This window comes from Spodoptera frugiperda, chromosome 15 (assembly GCF_023101765.2).
Source record: "Spodoptera frugiperda isolate SF20-4 chromosome 15, AGI-APGP_CSIRO_Sfru_2.0, whole genome shotgun sequence".
NCBI lineage: Eukaryota > Metazoa > Arthropoda > Insecta > Lepidoptera > Noctuidae > Spodoptera > Spodoptera frugiperda.
The window spans coordinates 5,184,827-5,202,331 of NC_064226.1; the positions used below are offsets into that span (position 1 = coordinate 5,184,827).

Below are 17,505 nucleotides of genomic sequence, written 5' to 3' on the forward strand. Positions count from 1 at the left end.
GTTTTTACTCTAAAACCTGTTTATTTTATCATATATATTATATTGTTAACTTTAAGTTCTATAGTTTAGTTGTTTACAACTATTATTATATAAATAAATCAATGACTAAAGTATAAGAAATATTTTTCTGAAAACTGCAACAAAATCGGTCCAGTCAATCGTGAGATAATCGCGGACAAACATACAAACATTCAGGTTAAACTTGACACGCAAAAACATAGATAGGTATTCCATCGATGTGAGGATTGGTAGTAATTTCATTGTGATTATCACATGTGTTATCACTGACGTGAGATAATTTTTATGATAAAAATAATAACATTACGTGACATAGCTAAATCAAGTGAATAAGATTATTATCTCTTTGATACATTAATGGAGGTACACGAATGAAAGAATGGTGTAACAAATTCGACGCATTTGTAAGCATATCGATTATGATATTATGACAGCACTGTGTATAAAAAGTATCCTTTTGACCTTTTGTGAAAGACGTACTTATTTAATACTTACATGCCATTTTAGGCTTTTACAAAACTACAAGGACCGCCCGGAGGACAAGGTGGAGCATACGGTGGCAGTGTGCCCTGCATAGGCTATGCACCGCCGTGTCTTCAGGGATTTAATCGGCTATGGCGACTTCTCGCCATCGGCTCTGGTTCGAGTTATAGTGCGAAGTGAGAAGGACTGGGATGCCGTCACTTTCTTCTGCGAAACAGTCATGTTAACTAACGAGCTCAAACACTATTATATGCGAATTAACACCATGGGACAATGGGGGAAAAATGGGGTATTCTGTCTACTTCGCCTTCGAGGATTAAAAGGCGTGATGATACGTGTCTTTTTTGTTCTAATTAGATTTCACGAATCTTATTTTTTGAGTTGTCCATAATCGTCATGTACGATAAATACGTAATTAAAACATTTTATTTATGTAATATGTTGCCAAAATTAGAAAAGATTTTTATAAGTTGAGGTATCAGCTTGCAAAAAATCGACAATTGTTATCGGTATTGCTAAGATAAATTTCGTTTTTGTCGCTGCAGGTGCGGTGTAATGTGTAAACAGCCTTATGAGTATCAATTACGGAATGTGACAAATTACTAGTTGATGCCTGAATATTAATGGTAGGCACTATCTTCTCTAGTTGTATTACAATAAATCTTAATTTTCCTTGGGTACAGCATCAGGCCTAAGGGCTTAGGGCGACCGATTTCGCTTATGTCTTTTTTTCGTGTATGCTATATTCAGAAGGAGTGTTTTTACATTATTTTACTAAATATAACAAAAACAATATTATTATAAGTTTATTTCGTTGCTTGACACAATAGTTAATGTCATTATAGTAGATAAGCGGAATAGTTGGCTATTTTTAATACAGTAAAATATATAGAAAAAAGTATAGATTTTGATATTTCGATAAAAATATTGAATTTAAGTAGTTGTAAAATTATGTATTGCGTCATCCTTTATGGGGAGAGTGGACTCCTCAGTCAGCGATAACAATTTTTCACATTATTGGCGAAACGGTCATGATGCCTCTGGCAACCGTGACAGAAGCCCAAAAGCTCTCTTATGGGACGGGTAATTAATCACGATCAAATAAAAATCTTAGTTAAAAGATAAAATTTTATTTCAATATTAAGTCTGTGTGTGCTTGTTGTCCATTGTCCGCTTTCCTTGTACAATCATGCCATTTAAAATGGAAACGTTGATCCAGTTCTCAGAGCGTAGAGACCGTTTCTGCAAATTATAAAATATGTATACCTATAAGTTGAGTAGTTTTGAAATTCTCTAAATTGGCATGTGAGTACAGTACACATTTTGTGCCTTTATAATAGCAAAACAAATATAAAAAAAGTTCTTTCAGTAGGTACTTAAACCTTTTGTTACCAATCGAATCGTATTTGGTCAGTTTTGCAGATTAAAATGATCAGAGGGAAGATAAAGTACGATGTAGTAAGAAGTTACAAACACACTGTATATTGGAGATATAATTGCTGCGCCATTGTACCAATTAAGCAAACATTTGCTATAAGTAAATTTTTAAAGTGATATCAAAAGCTTTATTATTTATGTTACTTTACTTCTATGTATTTAGTTATCATGCCATCATCATCATCGTCATTTCGGCCTAGGGTCACTACTTCTAGCTATAAGACCAATAAGGAAGACTATATATAGTTTTATCCCACAATTCTTGATTTATGTTTTTTAATAACATGGAGGAGAAGCTTTCGCTTAATTAAATATGTTTATTTTTTATTCAAACAAAACGATTACTTACCCTCGTTTGGTAAAAATACTGTTGCCCATATGCAAACTAGCTCCATTACAAGTGCCGAGCTCAGCTTCCCAAATGTTAGGACATTGTCTTCCAATCAAATGGTTGTGTCGAACAGTGGCCGCGAAGAGCTCCGTCGCACGACCGTGAGAACAGTCATTGGCTTGGTTAGCACAGCCTGGCTGCCAGTGTTTACCACCATTAGGATAGAAGTCAGCATTACCACTTGGGTTCATAATACCTAGGACGTCGCCATCGGTGTGGATAGCCTCCACGTATTGACCGTTGCTCGGGCTTAATCTATTGGCGTTAGAATGCCATAGTAATCCAGCAGGATCCAATCCTGTAACATTACAGTTATAAACAATTACAATACGCGATTTAATATCATGTTTGTTAAGTTTTCAATGGGTATAGGCACGTGTGCACTTACACCACACACACTGTCGACTATTTATTTAGTTGAAAAGAACGGTACAAAAACCAATTACTTATTAGTGTCATTGTAATAAGATGTGAGTCTATTGTGAAACGTAAAACAAAATACCAAATTCCAATCAAAAATTCCCGTAATATGTAGTTTGTTCGACCTGTGTATACGAGACATTGTGTTCCTAAAAAAAATACACTTACCCGTTATACGGGCAGGACGATTGCCTGTCTGTCGTCCAGCGTTTCCGACAACGTGAGCTCCCAAACTGAATCCAACAAAGTGGACCTGATTCCAGTTACCACCGGCTGTGTTGATGAGCCAGGTGACAAAGTTTCCGAGGTGCACTCCTACATTGGGCACCCCAGCAGCAGCAGTGGTGTATGCACTATCAGCAAGGGCACGCCAGTCTACAACGATGACGTTGCAATCTTGGACCGCTAGGAAAGCAGAAGTGATTTGTGGGTTCATGGGTGTATTTCCGTTATTTTTCCATCCATGAACGATAACATTCAGTGGTCGTGCACCATTGTAGTTTGAGGCCCAAATTGAGTTAGCGTTACCATGAACAATAACTTGCGGGTTCGTTGGATTACGACTAAAACAAATATTTAAACGTTTACATACATTATAAAAAAGATTAAATTTTTGGAATAAATGATCACTGAGTAAAGTATTACCTAGTGTAAAGCCAGTATTGATTGTTGGCTCCATTCCTAGTCGCTTCCAGTAGTTCCTCGTCTACTGGCTCTTCAAGGTCCACGAGTTCGGAATAACCGTTGCCATTCGACATCCACACATAGCGGGTCACCCCCTCCACGTAGTGGCTGTTGTCCCTTGGAATATTGGGAATGGCATTGCTGGAGCACACTTAAAAGAAGTTTGATTTTAAGAGAGATTCGTAAAATTATAATTATTAAAAGTGTAACGTCAATTGATGTAGAAAAAATCAATGTATAGATATTAGCTTCTGCCCGCGACTTCGTCCGCGGAAAATTAAAAAAAAATAGGGTTGTCCTACCCCTAACATTTAGGGGAATGAAAAATAGATGTTGGCCGATTCTCATAGATACCGGATAAGCACAAAAATCATCAAAATCGGTCAAGCCATTTCGGAGGAGTATGGCAACGAAAACTGTGACACGAGAATTTTATATATTAGATTTAAGTATTTTGTTACTATTACAAGCAAAAATCTTTATATTTTTGTATATTGTACCTTTTTTAGTAGTTTTTCTTGTATATGGTGAATGTAATTATGGAGTAGGTACATAATTATGAAAAGTAATTTTTCTTTTTTACTTGTTTTATTAGTTTTTCGCTATTTATAAAACAAACGTATTTTGTTATTGTATTTAATCTCTCTTCGAAATTTGGGGATGGGAAAAATTTTTTTTGGTATTCTTCAACATTAATTCACTACACATTAGTATGTACATTATAAGGATAATGTTTCTAGTAATTAATGAACCTATTGGTAGGTATATTGTACTAGTAAGAAACACACATAAATACATACTTGATCAAGAATTTGTTAAAAATATGTTTTTATCAAATTCTTGATCAAGTATAACAATGAAACAATAAGTTAGGTTTTTACAAACACAACAATTTTAAAATAAAATGTATACTTACAAGCTACGAGAGCCGCTATTACGACGATTGTCTTCATATTGGGTTTTCCCTTTCAAGCCCACAGGGGTTTTTATACAAATGTTATCATTTTTGTTTGATTAATTAATCTGTTTTAGTAAGTGATTAATTTATGTGTTTTAGGTATAATTAATCCAGTGACATAGCGTGCCTTGGCATATAAAATAATACTAGTGGTCGCCTAGTGGTCGAAATTCGACCATATACGATTTAATTTACAATACCACTTAACATACGTTCAAGGATAATTTTTATTTAACGAATTGCTATTAGTTTTGTAAAATTCAAATTAATATATTCCGGCGCATCATGAACAAGAAAACTCTATTCATATGAGACGTGAGAATATCATCGCAATGTCTGTCGATTTTGACGTTTTGTCAAATACGATCAGATACTATGCATGGTAGTGTGTGTAATGTTTTATTTATTGATTTAATGTACTTTATAAGCATTTTTTTGAAAAATATTAGCGTTCGCAACTTCTCCTACACATAAACTATAAGTGTACCAAATTTTATGCTCAATTTTCGTCAAATGGGGTCCCAAGTTTTTGCATCACGTATTATACCTTATGCGCTGTAACAAGGTGCGGCTGACAGATTCAGTAACGTATCGTATCACTCTTGAAAGTTGCTGCGATTTAAAAATTATGCCCTAATATTTTAGCTGTATCACATTCGTATTATGTTAAATCATTCGGAAGCGTAGTTAATTAGATTAAAACCAACCGGAATGTTCTAGTATTTAATTAAAATCGAATGAAATGAAACGTAAAGCCATAGTCGTGTTTAGTGATGGGATGTACGGCTACGATGGATATAGTCGATGTTTTTTAGAATAAAAAACGAAAATCGTGCGTCGTTCAATTATCATTCTTAAAAAACCTTTAATTATGTGGGTAAATCTACTGTAGACGCGGCTCTCTCTGCCCAAACCACAGTGACATTATCTGAGCAGAAATATGTAGTAGGTATTTTTCTAGACATTTCCGGCGCCATTGATAATGTGTGGTGGTACTTAATCTAACATATACAAATAAATATTGTAACCCTTGTTTTCTTCACGGTTCTGTAAAACTGAAACTGAAACACCTCAGGGCTCGGTCATAAAATATTTATTTTGACAAGTATATACACGTAGTTAGACTGCACAACTAAATAACACACACATTTAATAAAAAAATTAAAGAGAATTAAATGTATGCTGCGAGTATCGATAGCGATAAAAAAAGATTTTTCTAATGTCCATCCCTAAAGAGAGACGTCAACGTCATACAGGCATCTGTCAGCCGCACCTTGTTACAGCGCATAAGGTATAATATATCGATAAAAAATTGTTGGCCCACTTTTTCTTTTTTTTTTTTTGAGAGGGAAAGCATCCAATGCTTTTCACGCCTTGTCACTCAGACTTAGACAGACTTAGTTACTTAGCATCAGTAAATGCTACAACGGCGGGTTCGCATATTTTAGAGCCTTATGATGATGTTAAGCTTTCTAAAGTTGTTGCCAACTTTTTAACTGAATCGATTATTTGGACTTTTCTAATTTCTAAAATGAAATAAAAAAAAATATATTTTTTGCTGAAGCACGCCCTGTAACCTCGTACATGCTGTTATCGTAATATACAACGTGTAACAAAATAGGTGGTTGGTTCTTGATTTTAAATCATACAAACGTATCACAACACTACAGGGGTCACTCGCTAATATTACGAAACATTTCTTCTGTAAATCTGATCGCCTAGTACCAGTATCTACCTAATTTTGATGTTCGGTTTCTGGAATTTTATGTATTGGAAAAAATCATAACTACATTCCATGAAAACATGAGTTTAAAAAACCCTTCCCTTATCGTTTGTTATGTATGCTACCTCGTTGGCCGAGTTGTTGCAAGTGCGACTGCCGGGCCCTTGCCCGGCAGTCGCGCTTGCGGGCCCTGACCCGGGAATCGAACCCGAGACCCCTTGGTCTCGGGTTCGATTCCCGGGTCGGGCGAAGCATTACTGGGCTTTTTTCGGTTTTTCGAAAATTTCTCAGTAGTAGCACGGAGTCTGGGGCCTTAGTCTGCTATTACAATTGTGTCAGAATGATCGATCACTGAGCAGTGCGAGAGGGACGGAGCTATACAACCTACATAGCTCCATCCCTCCCGCACTGCTCAGTGATCGATCATTCTGATACAATTGTAATAGCAGACTAAGGCCCCTGGAAATGTGCCCGGTATATGGCAATAGGCTCACCACCTATTACATGGGACTTACAATATAAATTGTGAAATGTGGGTGTACAAGTGGCATTACGTGCCATAATGTGCACTTCTGCCTACCCCTTCGGGGATCAAAGGCGTGACGATATGTATGTATGTATGTTATCTAGAAACCGTGCACTTGATATGTATACCTCCTATTTGTTACACCGTGTATATAGACGGGGTTTGCCGGGAATGCCTTATCGTATATTTGCTCATTTCATGAAATGGTGGCATTTCATTAAAAAAACTCAAGTGGCAAAAACCTGAGAGGCTTTGAATGAAGTAGTCTTTTTGCGATCAAAAATATAATATTTCTCTATCCTATTTTGGTAAAAATGCTATTTCCCACATTGTAGTTTGCGACACTGTAGGTGCCAAACTTAGTTGTCTAAATATTCGGTTCAAAGAGCAAGAGTAGGAACAGGGTGATTTTTATTAAGTAAGAGTTTGATACTCCCTCTCGCCTCACCCAAGGCGGGGGCAGTCATTTGATGATTTTACCCCCTCAAACACATTTACCTACATACATTACGTTTTACCTTATTGAGTAGGTACATACCCATTAACTGACTTCATATGCTTAGAAAAAAGAAAATGAAAAGCAGTTATAATCAACAAAATTTAATATATTTAGTAACTTTATTTGAATGCTTCGGTTTGCTTGAAAATTAAAACCATCATTTAAGCTTTTTGTATTCCGTGGTGGTGATTAGAAAGGCCAGCTTGATCCAGTTCTTAGGGCGAAAAGACCGTTCCTGTGAAACATTAAATGAGTTAATAATAATGTGTGATGTTATTATAAAAAGCATAGAAATTGTGGTGTCCATGGGCGGCGCTAATCGCTTACCATCAGAAGACGGGTGTCTGCTCGTTTGCCTTATATCCAATTAAAAATTGTTTTCATGTGAATGATGAATCATAAATAAAAGTAAAAGGTTTGTAACAAATATTAATTGAATATACAGCCAAATATATAGCCAGATGCCATTTAGCGCTCGTCAACTAGTAGAATAGAAATATAGTTTGACGTAAATTTTTACATATGAAGCTAAAATAATTTGTGGCGAAACGGAGTTCGCCGCGTTTGCTAGTTTTGAATAAAATCATTAAAGAAATTAATTGATAAAACGTACCCGCGTTTGGAAATAACGGAGTTACCCATATGGAAGGAAGCTCCACTGCAGGTTCCAAGTTCAGCCTCCCAGATGTTGGGGCACTGTCTGCCGATCAAGTGGTTGTGGCGTACGGTGGAGGCGAACAGCTCAGTCGCACGACCGTGGGAGCATGTGCTTACCCAACAACCAGGCTGAGGGTTTTTGCCACCATTGGGGTAGAAGTCAGCGTTACCAATTGCGTGGTGGATACCAAGGATATGACCATCAGTGTGGATAGCTTCAACGTAATGACCAGAATTACGGTTTAATGCGTTTCCGTTGTTATGCCAACCAGGGCCAGCAGGGTCGAGACCTAAAATAAAAAAAGTAAATTAGAAGTTTCGTCTTGGTGTGAGAAAAAAAATGTTTGGCAGGAGACGGTAACAGACTAGTTTTCTTTTTTAAGGTTTATTGTTCAACAAATGTTACAAAACTTAAATTCCTTCAGTCTATTAGAGTTATAATTAAATTATGATTGTTTCACTGTATGAACTTCAGAACAGATAATTTATGGAATAAAAATTATCTATTTATTTTCCACAGCAAATATATTTAGTCCTCCTTACCGCTTTCGGTAACGGAGACCTTAAATAAATATAAATATAATGTGTAATCCTAATAATTTACTTCGAAAACACTTGAATGAAATATAGTAGAAACCTATTGAATAATAAAAAAATATATAAATAATATATAAAAGAAATCTTTTGAACAAATCTGATTGCTCAATCATACATTGAAATAGATGGACTTAGTTTCGTACTTATAACTGTATATAAAAGTATAGATTAGTGTGCATGGTACCATACCTGTGACACGGGATACTTGACCCCCGACTCTGCGTCCAGCATTACCAACAACATGAGCACCCAGGCTGAATCCAACCAAATGCACTTGGTTCATGTTACCGCCACCGTTCCTAATTAACCACGTGATGAAGTCTCCGAGATGTTGCCCCACACTGGGGACTGCATTAGCGGCTGTGTTGTAGCCAGCGTTAGCTGCACCGCGCCAGTCAACCACAATTACATTGCAGTCCATAACAGCTAGGAAGGCTGATGTGATGAGAGGGTTCATTGGAGTATTTCCATTGTTGTTTAACCCGTGGACGATAACTTTCAATGGTCGGTTACCATTGTAGTTGGAGTTCCTAATAGAGTTGACGTTGTTATGAGTAATGACTTGGGCGTTATTAGGGTTACTCCTGAAAAAAAAAAACATTGTATAAGCCGGTTATTACTTACAATAAAGTTGTGATTAAAATTAAATAGTTTCTATTCAGAAAAATGTGGTTGGCAATATTTTTATGATATTACAGGACTTTGTATGGTTTTTTGTCAAAAAATGTAAGGTGGATGAAGTGTGAAAATCTGATTCGTACTAAAATATTTATGAAAATTATCCCGGTTGATTATAAAAGCCTGTTACAGCATTTGCGGTACCAAACGCATGGAAATGACTGGTTATTAGTGTAGCAATACTAATAATGTATATTGTACAATTGTAAGCCTTAATAGGTATATGAGGCATACCGGGAAGACTAACAATTATTACGCCATCATTAGATGTACTTCACTAATTGTGGTGAATATAAAACCAAACGAGCAATGAAAACTAACCGAGTGAACAACCAGTACTGGTTGTTTGCTCCATTCCTGGCCGCTTCCTCATTGACTGGCTCTTCAAGGTCCACCAGTACGGGTTTACCTTCGCCATCAGGCATCCATATGTAACGACTCACTCCCTCCACGTAGTGGCTGTTGTCTCCAGGGATGGTGGGAATGGCATTGCCGGAGCACACTTGAAATTTATTGCATGTTAAATATATTATAATTATGTTAAAATCCTTACCGTCCGCGTCGGTTCGTTTTTAGGATAATAACATAAATTATTCTGTGGTCAGTTTTTAAAACTTCAGTTAATAATTTAGTAATGGGATAATTGACACATTGGTACATTTTTAATATAAAAAACAAATATTTTAAAAAATATAAGAAGCCAAAATATACTTACAGGCTACGAGAGCCGCCAATATAACGATGGACTTCATGCTTCAGTTTTTCTATTAATTAGCTCTACAAAGGTTTTTATAAAAATGTGTTATCTTGTAAGGACATAGGTAATTGGATTAAATTGATATAGGTACAGATTGTTTGGAATTTTTCGTTGTAAGATTAACGTGTCTTTCTAAATGTTATCTTCACGTGTGGGGTAAATAGACAATAATGAAAATTTTTATATTTAATGTATGTGTGTATATCATGTATCTAATGCATTATACGTAATATAATCATGTAAATAAGTTATTTTGTGGTATTGGTTTAAGTTAAAATACGGAGGTAAGGTATAAGTAATAAGTTTTATTTTAAGTAATAAGTTAGATTTATCTAACTAAAATATTTTCATTGATTGACTTGAATATATACTTAATTATTAATTATCGAATGTTTTCAGTACCTAAATTTTTAAGAAGAATGCTGATGGGCGCAAAAATATGATGACGCCAAAAGTTGCGATCACCTACAATGTAACATTATTGTACAAAAATGTACCATTAGTTTTATTGCACGATCCGGAGCTGCGGATAATGTAACAGGGCTCCGGCTGAAAGCAGGAGTAGGAACGGGGTGGTTTTTAGTCAGTAAGAGTTTGACACTTCGTCTCGCCTCACCCAAGGCGGGAGAAGTCATTGGATGATTTTCTCCCCTCCAAAAAAAGCTTTATACCGATATACTATATTTTGGTGCTCGGCAGTGTTAATGTTTTAAAGCTAATAGAAATGTGTCAAAAAATGGTAAGAAAAATATATGTTTATCATCAATATATTGATTCAGAGAAATACGTGTACCTACATTTGAATTAAGGATTTGTGTAAATTTAGTCCACTGAGACCGCGCGGAACCGGGCCGGGTCACTAGTTCATTAATATTTAGGTTGTTAGGTATAATGATAGGGATTAATAAAAAAATATGGTCTGGCTCATTTGCTGTAATTAATCATTCTACTATCAATTTGAAAGATAATAATAATTATCTTTCAAACATCTGTCGCATGTCTATATGATGTTTTTGATTTACAGATTCGATTTTATTTGATTATGATAAAATTTTAATTCATAAATATTTTTTTACAAATTTTCCTTATGCAGGTGTACCGTATCATTTGTAGGTATCTTATTTACACATTCGTGTTTTGGCTAGGAAAATGTGATGACTTCTGTGAAAATTGGGTTTAGTTTGAGTTTATTATTTAATTTCATAATTAAATTATTATGTAATTTTTTATTATTGAATTCCTAAATTTGCTTAATTAGCTTTGAATATTGTTGCGTTACTACGTATATTGTAGGTAATATATTACTTGCCAGCATCATGACGGCTAAATAATGACATATTGCTATTTGAAATTAGTATAGGTCACTATTTAATGTATACTGAAATTAGCATTCAATTGTTAACTATTGTGATTAACAGTGTAAATGTAACAAGCATTCAAACTCTATTCGCGATAGCATTAAATAGAAGTAAAAAAATAAAAATAAATTGGTTTTTAAGGTACACTTTATAAAAAATATATGTAGAATAGACGTATATTTTGTTTTATTAGTTCTGTCAAAAAAGTTCACCATTTAAAAATCTAAAAGACACATATGTTGTCATTACCTGAAACATTTTTCATTTCACTACGTACAGTCTGTCTATTTATTCATGAAAATTATGTTTGACGAAATAACAATATTCAAAACTATGGCAACAATATAATAATGATCTACTTTTCTTGATCTTAGATTCACTAGAAAATTTGTTATCGTTAATTTATCTTTACTTCTAGTATAACATAATGCGCTGGTATCAATTTTACTTTAGTCGCGCTGGGCGAGACGAGAGGGTGTCAGACTCTTACTGACTAAAACACCCTGTTCCTACTCCTGTTTTTCGAGCCGGAGCGCAGAGCCCCGGTAAAAGGTAAGCCGTTACAACAGTAACTATTATTTACAGTTTATAGTCCTCATACTAATATACCTGTTATATTAATTCAAATTCAATAAGACCTTAAAAAGGAACTTTGAAAGTCAAATATAATTAAAATTGACTACCACGCTTTACTGGAGGACTGACCGTAGTCCTGCAGTAAAGCCTTCTTGTCAGGCCCCTATATTTAGCACCTTACATATATGTAGCTTCCAGGAAAGGGGATTAAGTGAAGGTAGCAGCATTTTCTAGTAGATAAATCTGACAGAATTCTGTACTTTTTTAATGTGAATACCCATAATACGACTCTTGGCCACACTAGGTACAATTTTTATGAAATAAAAATAAAAATCTTTGATTCAAATATTTCTTTAATTGACTACTATCATATTGACATTATTTTCATTCACGTCGGATTTGTAGTTTAAAAAGGAGCACTTGATCCGGTTCTCAGAGCGTAAAGACCAGTCCTGGAAATAAAAGTAAGTTACAGCAAAATTAATATTTTTTTTAATAGGAATTAAATTTGATAACGCGTATGTAGATAACTTTTTTAGTATGCTATAGTGAATATTTGGTACGCTTACAGTTTTTATATTCAAACGTCAATCGCGCATAGTTTACAAGCTGCAGGTGGTGCATGCAGATGTGGATGTACCCTAATATAATTAAATGAAAAATTTAAAAACCCCCGACACAAAATCTTAATTTCCCTTTAAAAAGTAAAAAATAATAAAAGAAACTTAATCTTAAAGTACCTAAGAATGTACTAATAATTCTAAAAAAAATTACGTCGCGTTGGGGGACCGCTCCTAATTATTTCTTACTTATCTACGATTTGTTCATAAGTATCACATTATTGGTGTTAACATTAAAGTAAATTGATGTTTAAGTACTTAACTATAACGCAGATAACATACTTTTTACAAAAAAATAAACCGAATTCACTAAAAAAGTTAAAAATAACTTTAATTTCGGAAGTCGGTGTTTCTCGGTATTATTTGTTTGTTAAGTATTTTAATTCACACTTTTTAGTTGCGATACTCAGTATCGCAACTAAAAAAGTCGGTTAAAATTCTCTATCTCAATAACTACTGTATTTATTTGTATTGTCACAGTCACTTAATTAACTTTATTGTGATTTCTATGTGAGTATGAAGTTCCATTGGCCATTTCTGGTCTTCTTCATCAGTTCCACCTCTTCAAAGGTTACTTTTTGACTGTAAATGCTTAAATTCTAGATGAATATACCAAAATCACTATATAGTTCCCCATAATATTTGAGGAGTTCCCTCGATTTCTCTAAGATCCCATCATCAGATCCTAACTTGGTGACAATGGGACCACCTCAGAACTATCTACTTTCGAACAAAATAAGAATTTTGGAAATCCGTCGACAATTGACGGAGTATACGATGAACAAACATACAAAAAAAAAACATACAAACAGCCGAACATAGTACCTCCTCCTTTTTGTGAAGTCGGTAAAAATATAGCGGCGCGGGCGGCGGTGTGCAGTCCGTATTCATGCGCAGGCAGTGTGCGGTTAGGAGCGGTCCCCCAACTCGACGTATTTTTTTTAGAATTATTAGTACATTCTTAGGTACTTTAAGATTAAGTTTCTTTTATTATTTTTTATTTTTTAAAGGGAAATTAAGATTTTGTGTCGGGGGTTTTTTATTTTTTAATTTAATTTTTTATTTTATACTTTTTATAGGTAGGTTAGGTTAAGTTAGGCTTAGTATATTACATATACTTACTATAATTTCGATTCTTGTTAAGGTAAAGATTACGTCTAAGGTCAAGCTCGTTCGCTTTTTTTTTTGACTTATTAATTACTACTTTTTGTTTCTATAAGTAGGCTAAAGATTACATTGGTGCAAGATTTTTTGTTTATAATAAAACGTTAAATTAAAAAAATATATATTTTTGTTATTTAATTTAATTTTTTATTTTTGTTAATACGAAAAAATAATATCTTTCAATATCTTCTTTCAGTGCGGTTTAATTTGAGACCCCATCCCAGTATATTTGCAGACCTTCGACTAATCTCCCCTCTTTCACCGCCCATAACTTTAAAATGGCTCAACCGATTTTCATCAAACATGTCTAAGAGCACTCGCACATAAGTCCCCTTTCATACGAAAAAAACTAAATTGAAATCACTGCATCCGTTCGGGAGTTATGATGCCACAGACAGACAGACAGACAGACACGTCAAACTTATAACACCCCTCTTTTTGCGTCGGGGGTTAAAAAGGGGTCATTGATGGACTCCCCCCTCAAAGACCTGTACGGTATTTGTAACGCCTCCGATATTACGGATATTATCCATAATCAGCGCTGATTGCTTATCATCAAGTGATCCGTCTGCTCGTTTGAAATTAATATTTGAAGGGTCTACGTTTGGCCGCTATCTCGCCTGAAGATAAGTAATGATGCAGCCTACGATGCAGCACGTCTGCCCATAAGCAACCTATTCACTCAGGCCTTGAAGACACCCAGGCTATCTCCAACAGGAAACACAAACTCCGGCAAAGAATTCCACTCCTTAGCAGTTCGCACAAGGAAGTTTGGCTTCGTGGGTGGTGGCGGGATATCTACCATGAAGCGGTAGCACTTCCACATCGATTGTCTTATGGTCCGATGATGGAAAGAACTAGGGGGAATCAAGTTCTGCAATTTGCGTCCGCATACTCAACGGAATGTATAAGGTAAAAAAAGTACATAATAATAATATACGCTTTTGGAAACAGTGCTTAAACATTCATAATAATATGTTGATGATTGTTACTTACCCATGGTTGTTCAAAAATGGGTTACCCATATGTAAGGAAGCTCCGTTACATGTTCCAAGCTCAGCTTCCCACACGTTGGGATATTGTCTGCCAATTAAATGTTTGTAAAGGAGAGTGGATGCAAATAATATCATTGCAAAATGAGCAAGACAATATAGAAAATCTCAATTGCAGAGAACATTGACATTAATATACCAGTCTTGACAGAAGTTGTTTCCAATATTAACGTGGATGGAATATCTATTCCTATATTATACGAGTTGAAACGGAAAACTGCACCACCTATAAATATTTTCAGAGAACAGAGAGCAGAAGAACTTGCATGGGTAAAGTTGTTTCCAAATGGTCATAATGGATTTCGGGAAGAAAGACCATTTCCTATAACACGTGATTACTATCAAACGCGTGTTATGAGCAGCGACAAAAGATTCCAAAATAATGAGTACTTATTTTATGCTCTGTCTGTTGTTGAGTTGTGCAAAGCGCAACAAAATGTATCAGTATGTGCGCGCTTACGCCAGGACGGAGCAGAGCCAACAGATGTCATACAAAATGTTAATCTGCTAATGTGTAATATTCGCGGTACGTCTGCTTTTTGGCACAAATCATACACAGATCTTCTCGCAATGGTGAAAAATTTTGGCCCCCTCACTGGTACTTAACATTATCGTGCAATGATTTAAACTGGCCCGATATGGTAAATGCTCTTGCTGATGATCGCACCAATTATCCCATTGAAGACCTAATCTTTTCAGAAGAACGGCGCCTTGTAGAAGCGTATCCAGTAACTTTATCTAGACATTTTATAATGCGTTTTTGCAAGATTACAAAAAGGAAATAATCCAATTTCAGGGAAAAAAATCATTGATTTTTGGTGGCGGGTAGAATTTCAGCTAAAATTAAGTTCTCATATTCATATGGTTATATGGTGCGGTTTTGATACTACAGAAAGAAAGCGGTTACTGGAGCAGGTAGTAACCTGCGAGATACCAGACACAGACGACGAGCCTGAACTGCACGATTTAGTTGTCCAATTACAATCACATAGACATACACAAAGTTGCTACAAAAATAACCAAAATATTTGCAGATTCGGCTTTCCTAGACCGATATCGGACAAAACCGAAGTCCTAGATGACGACCAAGCAAACAGAAATGGTGGGAGATTTTATATTTTGAAAAGAAACGAATCAGAAACTATGACTAATTGCTATAATTATCGTTTGCTAAAACTATGGGGTGCCAATATTGATCTTCAACCATGCGGTTCGTTTAATGCGTATTCGTGAACACTTGCTTACCAGAACAACGTTATCGAATGCTGAGGATTGATTCTGAAAATTCTGAACCATACAAAAACTTGTTTGACACAATATGTTCAGAGATAGAGGCCTATCTCTTGAGCATCTCAGTCTAGGTGAGTTCGTAATCTGGTACGATGTTGTTTCTTCTAAAGTGTTTGTTGATGAAGATCAGCAAGATATTGACGCATATGAATCTCACATCGAGGATGTGCCTGTTAGTTCAAGTAATGTTATACTTGACAATCTGGGAAGAATGAGAAAAAGAACACGTCCAGCCATAACACGAACACGTTACTTTACGTTAGCCTCAGATCCAGAGGCGCATTATTATTCCTTAATATTGACTCATATTCCATTCCGGGCAGAAGAAGAATTGTTAGATGGATTCGACTCAGCCAGAACAGCTTTTTGGGCTAAAAATAATTAAGAAATCTAAAAAACCCGACTGCGTTTCTTTATAATATGGAAATGAATATGAAATTCTAGACCCGTTCTAAAAATTATGAAGACTTAGTGAGGGCACATACGGCTGGCTTTCTTTTAGTTTTTTAAATTCACTTTTTTATTCAATAAATTATTAATCAATCACGATAACCGCTTTGTTTTACTTGCTATTACTTGTTATCTTTAAAGTAATATGTATTTTCCGTTGGTCTGATAAAATGTCTTACGAGTTTCAGATTTAAAAGGTTAATTGTTGTTTAATTATGATAAATACAATAAATTTTCCTCGTCCTTTATCTTATTCTTACATTTGTCTTCTGATCAATGTGGATTGTAATACAATTATAACTATTATGTAATATCTTTATTTTTAATCGCATATGACAGCAAACAGCGAATCACTTTATAGTTAGCAATTGGCGCCGCCCGTATGAATACTCGCAACAGTAGTTACAAGTGCGTTGCCGACCTTTTAGGGATTGAGTATTTGGGGATGAGAAATGGGAATTCGGTCTTTGGTGTCTCTAGTAACCTCACTCGCACGCCGCCAGTATTCTGTGTAATTATCGATGTTGAATTTTTAATTATTCTGAACAACCTTGCACACTAGAAATAAAAAGTAAAAAGAATTTATTAAAAGCAAATATCATATCAATATCAAAAATTATAGTGTTTCTATTTTATCATTTAGAAATATCTCAATTGAGTAATATGCCTTACCTATCTATTAAAAATGAACTTAATCTACGTTTAAAAATACGGATATTCTGTTCAGTTCTTATTATAAATTTTTGGACCCATTGCAAAAATACTGTTTTTATAAAATGTAGATTTAGATATTGTAACATGTATCTAATTAAAATATTTTTTACATACATACTTGTTTCGTAAATGTATAGTGAGGGCATTGCTAATATTAAAAAAAAAATAAATTACATGTAGCAACTGTCGGTAGATTTTAGATTGCAGATAGCTCTAATGCACCTTTTTTGGCACTTGGACACCATTTCTTTACCCGTTGCATTTCCCCAAATCATAATTCCGTACCTCAACGGTGACGCTACTAACCCATGATACGCCATTAATACTGTTTATCGGTTTGCCGTTTTAGTTAGCAATATGCAGAGCATTAGAGTATTATTTTAGCGTATTTTCTATATTTAGTCCTAAAAACTTTGTAACATTAGTCTCATTAATAATTTTGTCTTTGTATTT

The 17,505-nt window shown here is 35.0% G+C and overlaps 2 protein-coding genes and 1 long non-coding RNA gene across 3 annotated transcripts; 1 reads left to right on the top strand and 2 right to left on the bottom strand.

Annotated features, from left to right (window-relative positions):
- Positions 1-1,615: 1,615 nt before the first annotated feature.
- Positions 1,616-4,386, bottom strand: LOC118273140 (lipase member H). Its single transcript, XM_035589950.2, has 5 exons — positions 4,350-4,386; positions 3,395-3,584; positions 2,918-3,312; positions 2,288-2,627; positions 1,616-1,743 (listed from the first exon to the last, which is right to left on the bottom strand). The coding sequence occupies exons 1-5, from the start codon at positions 4,384-4,386 to the stop codon at positions 1,698-1,700; spliced, it is 1,008 nt and encodes a 335-aa protein (XP_035445843.2). The 3' UTR covers positions 1,616-1,697.
- A 2,838-nt stretch (positions 4,387-7,224) lies between these two features.
- LOC118273267 (pancreatic lipase-related protein 2-like) lies at positions 7,225-9,954 on the bottom strand. The gene is made up of 5 exons (XM_035590164.2): positions 9,787-9,954; positions 9,393-9,573; positions 8,583-8,977; positions 7,753-8,086; positions 7,225-7,374 (listed from the first exon to the last, which is right to left on the bottom strand). Exons 1-5 carry the CDS (start codon positions 9,821-9,823, stop codon positions 7,329-7,331), a joined length of 993 nt encoding a protein of 330 aa, XP_035446057.2. The 5' UTR covers positions 9,824-9,954; the 3' UTR covers positions 7,225-7,328.
- A 1,018-nt stretch (positions 9,955-10,972) lies between these two features.
- LOC126911535 (uncharacterized) lies at positions 10,973-12,653 on the top strand. The gene is made up of 3 exons (XR_007706036.1): positions 10,973-11,002; positions 11,605-11,738; positions 12,168-12,653. It is a non-coding gene; the product is annotated as an uncharacterized LOC126911535 (long non-coding RNA).
- The last annotated feature ends 4,852 nt before the right edge of the window (positions 12,654-17,505 follow it).